This window comes from Protopterus annectens, chromosome 10.part0 (assembly GCF_019279795.1).
Source record: "Protopterus annectens isolate FY-2018-M chromosome 10.part0, PAN1.0, whole genome shotgun sequence".
Classification (NCBI taxonomy): domain Eukaryota; kingdom Metazoa; phylum Chordata; order Ceratodontiformes; family Protopteridae; genus Protopterus; species Protopterus annectens.
In genome coordinates, this window is record NC_056744.1 from 394,019,741 (window position 1) to 394,037,244 (window position 17,504).

Below are 17,504 nucleotides of genomic sequence, written 5' to 3' on the forward strand. Positions count from 1 at the left end.
GTCTTTCTTTATATCTATCTATCTATCAATCTATCTATGGGATGGCCAGAGTAAGCCTAAATTTAAATGTTTGACCTTTGTATTATTGACTCATGTTGGTAGAAATATGTAAATGATTGACAGCTGTGCGAGATTGACAGCCTCTGGAGGAGGGAGGTATGCCCTTTCCCCAGGGATTGTGCAGTCTCGGAGTTAGTATGTGTACTTAGCAGGTGGTATGGGGGGAGCAGCTTTTAAATGGGCATGCAGGGGGATCCCCTACAAAAAAACTTTTGTTTTATTTGCTTTTTCTGAAGATTGGTCCCACTTTTATGTGTTGACTTGTTTTTGTCAACACAACAACGTAAACCACATTGACATTTCCATGAATCGATTAATAGTAGTAATTTATAATGAACTGAGTTTGATCGAAACACGAAACATTGAACAAACGCACCGATGATTACCATTAATCGCCATTAAAATCATTGCAAAAAGTAATCACAAATGTAAACCAATAGATTACATTTAAAATTATGAAAAATAAAACAAAAAACAGACTTTTATGTTGGGGGGACTTCACCGCACACCCCCCAGAAATTAAATATACTAACTCCAGGGTCACAGAAACTCGAAAAAAATGGCAAAGATCTTTGAATTATGTAACAGGTGATATAATAAACTTCAACCATTACATAATTCAACTTAGTGTACTAGCGATGGAAAACACCACTTTTTCAACATGCGAGAAAATGTCTACAGTGATAATTTGTATAGCAATCATATATTTGCATGTGTGTGTGTTTATGTGTACTCTCATATTTTTCTTTATACTTGATCCACCACTGTGACCATGTTTCATAAAAATCCCTCATTGAGATGTGTTCCTACCATAACATTTGACATTCACTTCTTGGCCCTTTTGTCTTACATATATCTTCTGTTAACCCTTTAAACCCTTTCATTCTGTTATCTCTTCATTGTCCTGTATTATTGCCCATATTGAAAGATGGTTAGTAAAATTTGTATTTTTCTTCATCCTTGTGTCTCATGCAACTCTGCTGACATCACTGTGTAATCAGTTTCTGTCATAATATTTCCTCTGACATATGTATAATACATCTGTATTCCTAAATGAAATATTCTATACTTCATTACTTCCTTATATACTCCTATCATTTTGTAGGTTACAACTAAACTCACAATTATGTCTGTGCTAATTAATAGTTTCATTTCCTCAGACGTGCTTGCACTTTTCCACATCAATGTGTATGCATATACCACCGTTACTGGTATTGGTTTCTCACATATTCTCACATCACATAGCATCATCCTTCATGGACTTCCAACTGAAACACGTTTCCTTAATGAGTTCTTTGTTCTTCCCGCACGTCTTTACCAGAATTCTATTTGTTTTTCCCCTAGTCTTATAATTTTTGTTCTTCCCTCAGAAGTTGTGTGTCCTCTAATCATATCTGCATCTTACACCGTGACACGCTCTGTACACTAATAACCTTCTCACTTCATTTTAAATACTGTTCACATTCACAACCACTCCATTTATGTTAGTCCTTTCCATTTTTTATATTTCACTTCCCTCTTTCAAGTTCCTTTTCCTTTAAAAATCCCAAAAAAAAACATTTGAAACAAGCACCAATAAATGCCCCCCCCCCCAACTCCAAGATCACACTACAGTGAGGAAAGGGCAAATATTCTGATCTTAACTGTACTGCGATAAAAAAAAAAAAAATGTTGAGGTCCTGCATTTTCACTCATGTCAGTGTTCGCTATTTAGAACATTCGATGTTCTAATATAGATCACACACACACACACAAACACATTGTTTTAAGTATTATCAGGCTATTCAAATTTAAATACATATACATGGCAGATGTGTCGTGGTTTTAGTAGCACATGAGAGTTTTAATTCCAAAAATCTAATGCAGTGCAATGGGAGGACATTTCCTTATCAGCGGTAATGCCACTTTGTACTTCAATAACTTTAGCGTAGCATTGTTTTATCTAGCAACATAGTTGTCATGCTTTGTGGATTGATTTTTATATTTTTCTGCTGTCTTTTCTAGCATTCTGTCACCAAACTGCCCTTTGGAAAGCATTGGAAGCCTGTACAATTTTTTAAATCAAGAGGTAAGAAGCAGATACGTTTTTTTTAACATTTTGCTTTTTGCTAGTTTATGTCCTTGTTTGATGCCTAACGTACAGTTTATGCTTGAATGTGACACTGTCCATGTGTTAGAAGCCTGGCACTCCAGGCCTACTTGGAATCTATTTCTGCTTTTGTTTGTTTCAGCACATGAACAGATGACATTTTGAGAGATTGGGACCTCAGTTAAGCGTAATCGACTTTTTTTCCTTTCGTTGTTTCTTCTGCTCCTCAGATAGTGAAGTTTAAACAGATAACTCGCAAGTAAAAAAGTAGTCACTTAAAGTTATTCCACACTAGTACTGTACCTACTGCAAGTTGTTTTGCATTGAACAATACTTGGCTGAAAAATCATTATCTTCTCTCTCAGAGAACTGTCCATGTTTTGCTGTATGTGCTAAACCAGCTTTTGGATCTTTCAATGAGCCGGCTATTTTCCTTTGTCTGTGGTACTATTTTCATTTGGATTTGGAGTTGTTCATGTTTTGTAAATGTTTATTCCAGTCGTTCAAGATACTGAGAAGAAATAAAGTCACAGAAGTCTCATTCATCTTAAATGTGCCACCCATGTTCTGGTGAATAATGCAGGCATTAGCTTCTTGTATTGGGATTTCAGTGTTGCATGATGCTATCTTACATGTTTGTGTCTTCAGTGGTGTCAGAAAACAGAGGTTTATGTTGGCCTTTCTCTTTAAGGGAGCATTGTGGATATGTGAGGATGAGACCCTGCTGTTTCACTGAGTCCAGTAACATCGAGACTCAAATAGTCAACTGACTGTAGTCAAGTCCATTGTATTTATACAGTGCTGCAGTACTGATTTTGGCATCATGGAACTTTGGGAGGGATGCACTTTTCCTGTAGCTTCAGGGCTGCCCAAAGTCAGAATTAGTTGAGGTGAGTGGATTTGAGGACGCAGACGGGCTTGTTGCCCCTTTCCCCAAAAATATACATTGTTTTAGTTTATTTTACCTTTGTTGACTGGGTTAGTCCCATTAGGCTAGTGGCCTTATGATGCTACTTGGTGAAATTTGGCCAAGTAATTGGGGAACTTCTCCTACTCTTTTTTTAGTTTAACATCTCACTCAAAGGAGAAATTATAGTATTTGTGAAAGCTGTCCGTTTTGTTTTGTCAGCTAGATATACAAAGTATTTTCCTTTATATACCGTATGTTCAGTTAGCTGGTACAAATCATTTGGGGAGGAAGGGCTGAGTGTGCAGTAATAGCATCTAAGGTGGTCAGACGTGAATAATTTGCATGCTCAGCACTTTGATTAGAAAGAAATGGAAGCATGGGTTAGACATTAGAATGCTTGGCTGTAGTACAGCTTTGTAATGCTGTAAATTTAGTTTGGATTATGGCCACCAGCAATATTGTTTCCTGATTCTTGGGTGGCATTTATATACATTGCACTTGAACTTGTTGTCAAAGAATAAGAATTGAAGTCTGCTGATATTCACAGAGTGATTGGTACAGTTAACATTGTCTGAAACTAGGATTTTTTTGAATTTGGACATCTACATGTAGTAGAAATAACATCTTAAAGTTGATGTACATAGTAAGCATCAGAACCCATGCTTAGTCCATATTGATTAATTCATTTGCTGGTAACATGCTTTGTCGTTTGAGTGGGTAGCGGGGTTCCTGGAGACTATTCCTGTACCAGTGGGCTGAAGGCATTAAATGCTTTCTCAACACTGATCCTTTACAGAATGCATGCATTCTGATTGACACACTACACGCACACCTATGGGTATTTTTTAAAATGGCATTTCACCTATTGCATGTCTTTCGGCGGTAGGACAAAATCAGACCACCCAGAAGAAGCCCATGGGAATACCAGGAGGATATTTAAATTCTGCAGGAAATGCAACAAGAGTTGGGAATTGAACCAACTGAAGCTCAGCGTGAGACCACGCCAGCCTTAATTAGTTCACATATCTCTTTTTCAGAAATATTAGCATCCTTTTATATTTTTTATGGCTCTGACTTCAATGCAGAGTTACTTTTCCTCAAGTGTGTAACTAGGCAGTAGCTGTTGATAAAATGCTAATTGTGTGTTTTTGCACAGGTCTGGATGTATTCTTTAAAAGCAGAACCTTTGCACCATAAGGCCCAAAACATCACTTAGCTATAATCATTTGGGGCTTTTACCCAGTAACTGCCTACTCCATTTCTGTATGTATATATTTGTTTTAATTAAAACCAGTTGTTTATTTTTTTCTAGTCCTCTAAACAGCAGCAACACTGGCAAAGTGCCATGTGGACTGCATTTGGTTTGGATAATAGGTACCTATCACTCAGAGAGGTACTTCTGTTAAGATGGGCTTTATTTACAAACTGAGTGGAACATACCCTCTCTGCACAAACAGACTAATAAATGTAACCTGCACACTTAACATATGTGGGTCAAAGAGTGAAGCAGTTTACCTGAAAGCATCCGTTGACTTCCTTTTAATATTTAAATAACTGTATTATTTAATTTCAGAGTTGATGATTTCTTGGTTAGGTTCATTCTTTCGTCCAGTGACAATTTAGCAGATTTCAAAAAGGTGTCATTCTTGGGGACAAGAATACTTTTTTCAACTGCGTGCCATGATGTCACATGCCAGGCTCCTAAGGGTGTCATTTTCCATTGATTGCCATTTTTTGTTGGTTGCACTGCATATATCACAGTTGTAGATGTCCTTCAAGGATGCATCTGCAGTCCTTACAAATGGGTTGTCCTGTCGTCAGGCAGCCCTTCGGTCGGCCGGATTCCAAAGTCTGGGTCTGGCCTCGGCTGGTGTCGCACTTCACCCGACGTCATAGCTGCAGCTTTTCGGGTATAAAGGCATCAGCCGATGCCATCTTCTCCAGTCTTTCTTGCGTGGCGCCGAAGCAGAAGCTGTTCGCAAGTGCCGGTCGGTCAGATCCAGAGATTACTACTACCGAATACTACAAGACTTCTAAAGCTAAGTACCCGCTGGGGACTCTTTCTTGCCTCAGCCGATGTCAGAAAAGTGAATAACTGTTTAACTTGTGGGAAACAAATACCTCATAAAGATTTCCACTCTTACTGCTTACCTTGTCTAGGCCCAGACCACGCACGTAGCAGCTTGTTTAGCCTGTGCTTCTTTCAACCGACGGACGCTTAGACGCCGGTCGGAGTTTGCTGAACAGTTTTTCGCTCTGATTTCAGACATTATGCCGCCGGATCCTCCGACTTCACAAGTTGCTAAGAAACGCAAAGAAAAGGACCGACATCGCGTCCGCGGTTTCGCCGAAACCGCTGTTAAGCAAACGCGAGTGTCTCGGTTTCGCGAAACCGAGCAAGCAGTTCTAACTTCAGCCAATCCATGTTTCTACGAGGCCTCTTCTAACCTGGTAGAATCGGCCTCTGAAATCCTACCTGCTGCTGTGGTTTCACAGGAGTTGTCGGACACCATTGCCCTGGATGGTTCAACCCCTGCACGTGGTGCTGCTAGGCCTCCTGCAGCCATGTCCATCAAGGCCTTTGCCAGGGCTAAAGCAGCCAAAACCCCTAAGTCTGTGCCTGTTAAGCCCCCCTCTCACAGGCCCAGCTCCAGTTCCCAAATGCTTTCTCTGGCAGAGGATCTCATCTCTTTAATAAGGGGATCCCAACCTCATCCAGACAGGGCCTCTCAACCACCTCCAGAAAAAAGACCTAGAGCAGAGCCCCCTGAGCCAGTGTCCTCAGATGATTCTTCTGATGATTCAGACAATACAGACCATCCAGAGGCTCCTTTTTCTCCTTATGAAGACTCTGATGCTGAGGAGTCGATTCCTTCTGCCTCTCCACCTGAGGAATTTTCCTTTGGGGAAACCTTACATGCCATGAGGGAACAATTTCAATGGCAGGGACAAGATTTCTCAGATTCAAGGAAAAGGCTTAGGACCTTTTTGCATTTACCACAACATAGGCCTTTAGCTATACCTCCAGTGCTTTCTGTTGTAGATGATGCATTTATTTACCAGCCTTTATTTACCAGAAAGGCTCATCCAGACTCTGCTACACTTTGCTGTGAAGGAAAGGTTAGTTTGCTGTTATTTTTTGTATTTCTGTATTGCCTTTCTATATTTTGAATACTGTAGTTTGTTTTCTTTATCTTGCATTCTGTTTTAACAGCATATTAAAACTTCAAAAGAGACCACAGCTCTCTCTGTTCTGAGTCAGGCAGAATTTTTTTCCTCCCTCCCACCCATTTAAGTTGTCTTGTTAAATACCACTATCTTTCTAGTTGCCCGCCTCTTATGTTAATCTGACCATATATCTCATTTCTCTCTACTTTCACTGGCTTATGTGAGTAATCACAAAACCATCACTTTTGAAATCCCACCCCTTCAATTATTTAAATTTATTGGCCATCCTACAGTATTTCATAGTACCAAAATACAAAAGTAACCACCCCTTTCAGTCCATCTTGCTGTTTTAAAAATAGTAACTCTCCACTAAACCTTAACTTTTTAAACAGGTAAAACTCAAGTTACCTACTTTCATATCTAACTTCTCTAGTGCACACTGCAGAGTGCATTCGTTTCAATCTTACCTTTAAGCATCCCTGTTACTAGCACGTTCTCTAATACCTAAAAAGATCATCTCTACTTGACTCCAAGTAGACTTTTCTCTATCTGTTAAACCTAGCACCTGCTCCTAGAGTACTTATTACCTTGATACGGCACTCTTATAGATAGCACCCCAAAAAGGCAAACCCCCATTTCTCGGTCACCCACATCCCCCGGAATCTCTTTTAAAGTTTTTTTGTCTAGTCCTTCTAGCATGTCGAGGGATCAGTTGCTAGTGTCCTCTCCTGCTCAGCTGGTGAACCTGGGAATATTGAGGCAATGTTACAATTGCCTCATGTACACAGACAACCCTCTCCTCCTCCCACAAAACACAAATACATGCGAGAGATGCAACTATACGGCCAAACTGGAGGCTGAGCTCTCTCAACATAGGACTGGCAAGACCAGTCAGGAGGAGAAGGTTACCACACACACTATAGACCCAGTCTCACATAGTACCATCACAACCTCAAATCATACACATAAACACACAAAGACATACTCGGGCTCTGATCAAAAATCTACCAAAACAGCAGAGGCCACCAAAGCAGACACCCAAACAACCACCACCTCAGAACACAACACCTGCAACACATAGACCTCACAGTCAGAGTGTCAAACAGTCACAGCCCTTAAGGCCAAACACAATGCCAGACACACTAGTCATTGGTGACTCCATAGTCAGACACACTGACGTCCCGCCACCAGACTGAGTAAGGAGAAGGTCACAGTAAGCTGCCTGTCGGGTGCTAGAATCCGCCACATAACGCAAGCACTCAGGTCTCTCAACAGCAGGTACAAATACGACTCAGTCATTGTCCACGCTGGTGTAAACGACCCGAGACGCACCTCCTTGGACTACATGAAAAGAGACATTGAGGAGCTCTCTGATTATGTAGCCCAGGCAGGTATGACCCTGACCTTGAGCAGTATCCTACCTTCACCAAGAATGATGCCACAATACAGAGATAAGATGATCAGCTTTAACAATTGGCTTAAACTCTGGTGTCATTCAAAGGGGATCCAATGTCTGTCTGCCTGGGATGACATGCTGGACAAGCCACGCTGCTTCGCAAGGGACGGCTTGCACCTGTCACCCTGGGATTCGGATATTGGCAAAGGCTCTTGCCACCCCCATAGTGCCTTTTTAGGCAAGGCTCAAATTCTAAACCTACCACCCTAGAACACACAAAAGGAAAAAAACTAAGGGTAATGCTGCTGAATGCCAGAAGTCTAAATCTCAAAATGCACGCACTCGAGGCCCTTCTCAGTATGGAGAACATCGATGTCTGTGCAGTGACAGAAACCTGGTTCAAGGCTTCTGAGAGCACCCCAGCACTATCAGGTTTTACCTCTTATCATGCGTTCCGGCCCCAAAATCCGGACAATACCAAGAAAGGAGGGGGGGTATCCATATTCATCAAAGACACCCACACCTCAAGACTGGTGGCAACGCACGATGCATCGGAGACCATCCAGGTGCAATTAACCATAGGCAAGACTGCTCTGCAAATTGTAGCATGTTACAGGCCACCCTCACAAACTCAGGAACCTCACATGGCCTTCCTGAAAACACTAGAGGGGATAAATGTATCACCAAACACCATCATACTAGGTGACTTCAATTACCCTAATATAGACTGGGAACACTACTCAAGCCCAAACACCCTAGCCCAAAAGTTCCTGGAATTCATAAACTCAAATGCCATGGAACAACTAGTCACCATCCCCACAAGAGGAGAAAACATACTTGATCTCATCATCACGAACATGGGAGCACAATGTTCAACACCAGAAGTATACCACTCACTGGTGAGATCAGATCACAAACTAATCTCGCTGGAGGTCCTCATCCCACCCCACCTGAAATAAAAAGACCACAGTAAAGAACTTCTGAAAGCCGACTTCACACTTCTAAAGACTAGTGTGGTCTCCTTTAAGGCCCCGAGCCATGGAAAACAGTACTCAAGCCGCTGAATCACTTACAAATGCCTTCTACCAGCACCTGCAGGACTGCATGGATAAGGCAATCCCAAGCAAAACAAAGACTCTTTGTACCAAAGGCAAGCGTCCAGTCTGGTGGACCCCAGCCATAAACAAACTCTACAACAAAAGGAGGAAGCTACTACAAGATAGAGCAAAATCCTTAAAAGGCAAGACACCCTTGATCACTATAAGTAAAAACTAAGAGCTCTCATAAAATCATCCAAAGCAAATTTTGAGAGAAAAATAGCTAAAGACTCAAAAGACAATCATAAGGCCTTCTTTAGCTATGTTAGAAACCTGGGAGGAAACTCCCAGATATGCTCAGAACTAGTTCAAAATGATGTGAAGATTACTGATCCTACAGACATTGCCAACATACTGGCTGACAGGTTCAGTGCAAACTACTCCCCAAAAGGAGAGATATCTATACCAAGCGATTGCAGCCCCCAAACATCTCCAACGCCCAAGTGAGAACTGCTCTCTCCAAAGCAAAAACACAGCATCCATGGGACCTGATGGTGTCCCCGGCTGTGTGCTCCACGAACTCAATGAGGAATTAAACCCACAGCTAGGACAGCTGTTTAATCATAGTCTTACCTCTGGATACATACCCAGGAGTGGCGCACTGCAACTGTGGTCCCACTTCACAAAGGCGGTGCCTCCACCGACCCTGGAAATTACCGCCCATTAGCTTGACAAGCCTTATCTGCAAAGCCATGGAGAGGATCATAATGGACCTCATAAATAAAGACATAGGGAATTTGCAGACTTTGGATCCATCCCAGTTTGGCTTTGTCAAAGGCAGATCATGCCTTCTAAACTTGGTTGACTTTTTCAAACAGTCACCAAAGCCATTGATGAGGGAAAGGCAGTCCATACAGCCTACCTCGATCTGGCGAAGGCCTTCGATACAATACCCCACTCGGGTATCATTGAAAACTCATCAGCTTAAATGTTAACCCATACATCACAAGATGGGTTGCAAACTGGCTGAGTGACAGAACCCACAGGGTCAGAGTTGCTGGCGCCATGTCAGACTCAAAGCCTGTCACAAGTGGTGTACCACAGGGCTCAGTCCTGGGCCCACTCTTGTTTGGCATCTACTTTTCTGAAGTACAAGCAAACACAGGAGGGTTATGGCTGACAAAGTTTGCAGATGACTGCAAACTGGGCGCCATAGTAGAAAACACATCTGACACAGATATCCTTCAGAAGGGTCTCACAGAAACGGATAACTGGTGCCAGAGCCATGGCCTAAAGTTAAATGCCAAAAATGCATAGTCATACCCTTCGGGAAAAACAAGGTTACCCCTAGCTACCAAATAGGTGGCAATCCACTGAGCACAGAAGAAGTTATCAGGGACCTGGGGACCCAGGTTGATAGTAGTCTGTCATTCGACACCCATGTAGCTAAAGTAGTTAGGAAGACCTTCTACATTGCCCACCTTATCATGAAGGGATTCTCATCTAGATCAAGGGAGGTCATAGTCTCCCTATACTCATCACTCATCAGACCAATGATTGAGTACAATGCCCCATTCGGAATGTATCTGACCCGACACTTGCAGCAGCTGGAGAGGCCACAAAAGTTCCTCACCAAAAGGATAAAGGGTCTCAATCATCTGTCCTATGCTGCCCGACTGAAAGAACTCCAGCTCTATTCAGTCGCCACCGCTTGCTCAGAGGTGACCTTTGCCTAACATACAAGGCCATGTCAAACCCAGATTTGATGAATATGCTTCACCTCAAAAAATCTAGATCCGTCAGAGCCACAAGGGCGGGAGACTTAAACCTCGACACGGCTATTAATAGGACGTGCTGGAGGGATAGATTCATCACCCAAAGACTCCCTATGCTGTGGAATAAAATCCCGGTATATGTGAGGCAGAGCACCTCGCTGGCCTTGTTCAAGAGAAATCTTGACCAATGGATGGGAGATCGCAGATATACTCCAGGGATTACCTCAGTGTCACTGCTCAACAGAGGCACAGCAAAATAATGGGTATAGTTCCCCATACTAAAGGGGTGGCGTAAGCCACAAAACTATGGGCTAGGCTTGTAAATGCCCTTGGGCAGATAGCCTAGTATGAACCTATGAACCTATGATGCTTGTACTGCTCCTGATACTTTACCTCCAGCCCCTGCTAAGCCCGATTGGTTCTACAGGGTCCCGGACACACATCACCATTTATACAAGGCTCCTTTTGCAGATCCCGAGACTATCTCCCAGGGGCCTAAAGCAGTAGCATCTACCTCTGTTAAAAATCCCCTCCCCTCTGAAAGGGAGTCCAGGTCCTTAGAGAGATGGGGTAAAAAAGTATACACCTCTGCTACTCTGTCAGCTAGGGCATTGAACTGTCAGTTTCATATGATCCAATACCAGGAGTTTATGCTTGATCAGTTAACTAAGAAACTGTCCTCTGATGACTCTTTAGATAAGAAATATGTTCTAGAAATGGTGCATAACATTCAGCAGGTTAGTAACCATTCTTTAAAATGCGGCTATGATGCACTGGAGGCTTCCTTTAGATCAGCCATGACTGGCACAGGTATCAGAAGGCATGCATGGTTGAAAGAACAGGTCTTGCCGGATCATGTTAAAGCAAAACTATTAGATGCTCCTATGGATAAGGTCAATTTATTTGGTTCTCCTGCTCAGCAGGTACTGAAGAAAATGGAAGAGAAGGCAAAATCTGTACAAACAGTGAAAGATTTCTTACAGGTTCAGCCTCCAAGGTTTGGCAGGAACTGGCCTTCCAAAAATTGGTCCTTCCCAGACTCCTCTAAAGCACAGAGAGGCAGGAATAGGCGTTCAAGAGGCAGAAATCAATCCAGAGGTGGTGCCTACAGGGGACGCCAGTGGCAGGGTAACAACCAGCGAGGCACAGATACAACTACTACCACTGCAACAGGACAATCACAGTGACTTGGCTCTGGCACCGCCTACCAGGGAACAGATAGCACCCTTAGGCGGAAAGCTAGCCTTATTTTCAAAAAACTGGCACTGCATCACAAGAGACCAGTGGATTTTGCAAACTATAGACCAAGGCTACAGGTTTCATTTCCATACTTTACCAGGAAAAAGAGGAATGCCAAACCTACCACCAAATCAGAAGACAGAAGCTCTAAAACAAATAGCTCAATTAGCAAAAATGAGAGCTGTGGAAAAGGTACCATCTATGGAACAAGGAAAGGGATTCTACTCCAGACTCTTCCTGGTACCAAGAAAAGAGAAAAATTGGAGGCCTATTCTCGACCTGTCCGCTTTAAACACATTCCTCATTGTTCCAAAATTCAAAATGCTGACCCTACAGCAGCTTCTTCCCATGCTGGGCAAGGAGTCTTGGCTGGTGACTCTAGATCTCAAGGAGGCATACCTGCACATCCCCATACGACCAAATTGCAGAAGATACCTCAGATTTCTTGCAGGATCAGAGCATTATCAATTCTCAGCATTGCCCTTTGGCTTATCTACTGTGCCCAGAGTGTTCACGAAATGCCTGGCATCAGTAATTGCTCATTGCAGGCTTCAGGGAATCCAAATTTATCCATACCTGGACGACTGCCTGATACAAGCGGACAACAGAAACAAGCTAACAGAAGACTTACAAAGAGTCATTTACTTGCTGCAAGCCCTGGGATATACAGTCAATATAAAAAAGTCAAGGCTGATACCATCCCAAAGAATAACCTTCTTAGGTGCAGAATTGGACACAACAAAACAGATGGCATTCCTAACTGCAGAAAAACAAGAACAGCTTCCTCTCTACTTCTTGGCATTAACAAAGCAGAACCAACTAACAGCAAGAAAAGTACTGCAAGCCCTGGGCTTCATGGCATCCTGCATAATCCTGGTCCCTCATGCCAGACTGCATATGAGAAAGCTACAGTGGTACCTGAAGAATTTATGGTCTCAACACAGGCACAGCCTAGAAGCCAAAATACCACTAATCCCATGCCTGAAACAAGACTTCCTATGGTGGGCTCAGGCATGTCAGTCAAACACAGGTTTGCCCTTCTACAGCATTCAACCAAGCCAAACCATCACAACAGACGCCTCAGACCTCGGTTGGGGGGCCCACATGCTGGACAAGTGCATACAAGGCTTATGGACTCAAGATCAGCTGCACCTGCACATAAATCTAAAGGAAATGCTGGCAGTAAAACTGGCAATCCAGAATTTCAGACCATTCCTCCAAGAAGGGCAGTTGATGATAAGGACAGACAACACCACAGTCATGTGGTACATCAACAAACAGGGAGGCACACATTCATACCCTCTATGCCGGATGGCACTGGACCTATGGAATATGGCTCTGAGCTACAACATTCAGTTACAAGCAATTTTTGTACCGGAAAAGAAAACATCCTAGCAGACATATTAAGCAGAACTACCACGGATGCTCACGAATGGATGCTACACCGGACATCTTCAAGACCATCACAAGGAAATGGGGCTACCACAAATAGATTTATTTGCATCCCCACTCAATCACCAGCTCAAGAAATTCTGCACAAGGACGTACCACCCACTTGCTTGGAAGGTGGACTCTCTATCCTTCAGTTGGAAAAGCCTGACAGCATATGCATTCCCACCTCTTCCTTTGATGCACAAGGTGCTATTGAAAATCAAAGAGGAACGTCCAAGGATCATTCTGATAGCTCCAGACTGGCCAAGACAACATTGGTACCCATTACTGAGGAGCATGTCTCGGGGACAAATGTGGACACTACCCCTGATCCTACTGCTGTTAACACAGAACGGCTACAACACTCTGCATCCAAACCTGAAAACTCTGCAGCTGACTGCCTGGAACATTACATAAGAGCAACTAACCCAAATTTATCCCAAAGGGTTAAAGACATTATCCTTGAGGCCCGCAGACCTTCAACAAGAAGGAATTATGCAGGAAAATGGAAAAGATTTCACATTTGGAGTACTGAAAGGGGAAAAGATGTGTCAAAGGTAAACATAGCCAACATCCTGGAGTACTTGGCAGAGCTCTTCCATACAGGCCTGTCCTATTCCTCCATCAAGATACATGCATCAGCTATTTCTGCAGAATACAGCTTCGATCCCCCTGTCTTCTCACATCCTCTACTCAGGCAGTTTCTGAGAGGAATTAAAAATGTAAAACCTCCTAGGAAACCATCATTGCCAGCATGGGACTTGAACTTTGTGCTAGAAAAATTGACACTTTCTCCTTTCGAACCAGCAGCAACAGCAGAACTACAACACCTATCCTGGAAGACTGCTTTCCTGCTGGCAATTACCTCAGCAAGAAGGGTTTCTGAGCTACAGGCTTTAATGGCAGTACAACCCTTCCTGATCTTCCATCAAGACAGAGTGTCCATGAGAACAAATCCTACATTTATGCCTAAGGTGGTATCCAGAGTGTCTTTAAACCAGGCTATCCACCTACCTACATTCTTCCCCAATCCACAGAACAGGGGGGAAAGACTGTTGCATACTTTGGATGTACATAGACAGTTACGCTACTACCTGGACAGAACCAAGGGCAATAGAAAAACTGACCAGCTTCTGGTAGCATATGCAACAGGAAGGAAAGGAAAAGCAATTTCAAAACAGACAATCTCCAAGTGGATAGGGAATTGCATCAGATTTTGTTACTCCTACCATGGAAAGCAAGCTCCACAGAACATCAGGCCTCATTCTACAAGGGCTACAGCCACTACCACAGCTTTCCTACGAGGAGTGGCTACCAAGGACATTATAGAGGCTGCTACTTGGACCTCCGTGCATACTTTTGCCAAGCATTATAACTTACCTTTATACTCTAGATCCCGAGCAGGGTTCGCCACTGCTGTTTTGCAAGGGATCCTAACTACACCATAATTCCTTCTTCCTCCTCCCCTAGTTTGGCTATGGTATTCTACCCATTTGTAAGGACTGCAGATGCATCCTTGAAGGACATAGTACAGTTTTGTACCTACCATAAATGTAGATGTCCGAATAGGAATGCATCTGCAGTCAGGATTACCCACCCTCCTTCCCCTCTGAGGTATTCCTAGGGTATTTGCCCATCTAATAGCTAGCTGGGGGGGATCTCTTATGGTGTATTTGTTTGTATATATGTACATACATGCTTATTTTTTTTTGTGTTTGCCTTCTACTATTTGGAAACATTGGCATTTATCCAAAATTTAGCTATCCAAGAGGGCAACTGGCATCTGGGGCAAGAAACACTGAGGAAAATGGCGTCGGCTGATGCCTTTATACCCGAAAAGCTGCAGCTATGACGTCGGGTGAAGTGCGACACCAGCCGAGGCCAGACCCAGACTTTGGAATCCGGCCGACCGAAGGGCTGCCTGACGACAGGACAACCCATTTGTAAGGACTGCAGATGCATTCCTATTCGGACATCTACAGTTATGGTAGGTACAAAACTGTACTTTATCATCATGAAGTCCCTGCATTCAGAAGTTGTACAAGTCAACCAAGTGTCTCTGAACATTAGATTGCCAATTAAGACCTGCAGCAGCACTGCTTATGTCATACAGAACTGTACTTCATGGTCTGCCGTAAATGTAAGTTTAACCACGCTACTCAGCAATTTCAGTGGGGAAGACTATTTGGCTTTCCTCGTGATCAAATGGAGAGTGCTCCTGATGTGAAGATAAGTGGGCAGATACTCCACACATGCAGCCATATGCTGGAGCACTCCCCAAAATTTAAAGTGCAGAGTGTATGTCTAGGCATAATTCTTCTAAGATGAGTCATTTTCATAAATGTCCTTCTAGTCTCTATAGGCGCTGAATGTTTCTTCAGCTGGTGAAGTTTCAAGCCTTTGTCAGCCATCTGCCTCAGTAGAGGAAGAAGGGACTAAAAGCGCCACACTTCTGGCTCCCATTTTCAGGGGTGCACACATCCCAAGATGCCATCACTACCTGGCCCACAGATGATTGTCTTCCATACTGGTCGAGGAGAGAGGGCTGTTGAGTTGCCTGGTCTTGTACTGAGGGATCTCTAGGCTGTGGTCTCTTTTTCTGAGAACAGGCCCCCAGGCTCTGCAAAGGCAGCTGGCCCTAGATGGAACATGTCCATCATGTTGCCCACATCATAACTTTTCCATCAAGTCTAAGACATTTGACAGATGTTTGATGCTTGGTGGGAACATTTGTAATGAGTACAGCTTTTGTACCCTTGAGAAATATGGTCTGACTTTGAAGGCACTGTCACAAGTTTCTCTCCACTGCACAACAGCTGCACCCCATGTAACACTGCTTATATCTGTTGTATGTGTGGGAAGCTTCCATCCTCTCAGGCTCATATGAGTTTTCTGAAAATATGGAAGTTTTTCTTTCTGAGATGAACAAAGACCGTAAGTTCCACCTCCCTATTTTGAGATGCCTGAAGTCTCATAAAGACTAGCACTAATTGGATTAATGCCCATATCCTGTCTTCCATTAGATGTTTTGCTGTGCATTCTGAAAAGAAGAATGAGGAGCAGTGGATCATTTCACCCATGGATCCAGGGATGACTGGGAAGTCCAAAGGCACCCATATATTGCTGTTGTGACCACCAGGGAAGACGCTTGCGCTGTACAAGCCCCCAGGTTTGTGGGTGATAGCCTTTTCTGAGAATCTTCAATCTGACTCTTCTCTGAGCTGTTCTGTACAGTGAATGCATCCTAGACACTTCATAATTTTGCTGCCATCTGCCTCACAAGGGGTCAGGAGTTATGGACAGTTGTGGTAGGAGATTGCAGTTCTCTGATTCATTGGGGCATGTGTCCCACAGTTCACCTCATTTGTGTATTTGGTCGTTGTTAATTGGGTAGGTGGACTGGTCTTGGGACCATTTTCAGCTATGACCTGGGTGCTGTTATAGACAGAAGTTGTGTAAAGACATGTATATAGTTGAGTGAGAAGTACAGTCATTATTGTAATTGGTCTGGGCCCCTAGTTTTCAAGTTACAGTCCTACCTAGTAGCTCAGGCATTAGAAAACCTCAAAAGCTTCCTTGAGTCTGGGCTTATGGAGGATTTTTTGAGACCTTATAGGAGCATTTAAAGTGAGCTTCCTCATGAGCCACTGCAGCTCTGACTGCTCTGATGCTTTATCTAAGTGCAGAAGCGTAGACATATTCCTACAGAAGATGAGCTAGGTGATGCTTTTATCCTTAAAGGAGGAGATCAGAAACAGCATTCTTCTGAAAACTTTTAATTCGGAGGTCAGTGGGAGGGTCTTAGTTATAGCACCAAGTTTTGTAGCTGAAGGAACAGCATCACACTAACCAAAACTTGGAGTGTAGGTCAGAACATAGCCCTCCACTGGTTAAGTTTTTTAAATCCCTGATACTGATCATTGGCTACCCCCAGGACCTGTTCTTGTCCACCGGATCTACTGGGCATTCCATTTCCCATCCCCAGACCTACTGTGACCATTACAGGGGACACGTGAGGAGATTGAGACTCCCGGTGCAGCATAATATAATTTCTGAAGAGTGTTTTTCTCTGTTTGCCCTAACTTGTCCTCTCCCGCATTCACCCCATTGGATGTCCAGGTACAGACATGTAATTGGGATGTACTGGTGTATCATCCTGCCTTACCGGCAACTCAGACAGTGTCTCATACCTATTCTCTTTTAAATTAACTTCCATCCTCCCCCTATGTCTCCAGCACTTGCTATGATCAATTGCAAGGTGCCCTTAAGTCCACACCCTACCTCCCAAGGCAGGAATGGGTATACCCATCCTTCATGTCAGCACATCTGAAGCCCAAGCCACTGATCTGATAGAGTGTATTAGTAAGACAACCTTCTTAACTCAGCAGGTTCTCTGCTA

At 43.4% G+C, this 17,504-nt stretch overlaps 1 protein-coding gene across 1 annotated transcript in view; it reads left to right on the plus strand.

Moving 5' to 3' along the window:
* LOC122814162 (transcriptional protein SWT1-like) overlaps positions 1-17,504 on the plus strand; it is an 881,598-nt gene that overhangs the window by 497,555 nt on the left and 366,539 nt on the right. The window contains exon 7 of the mRNA XM_044086775.1: positions 2,065-2,128. Within this exon, the coding sequence (XP_043942710.1) occupies positions 2,065-2,128 (64 nt within the window). The remainder of the gene's footprint in view (positions 1-2,064; positions 2,129-17,504) is intronic.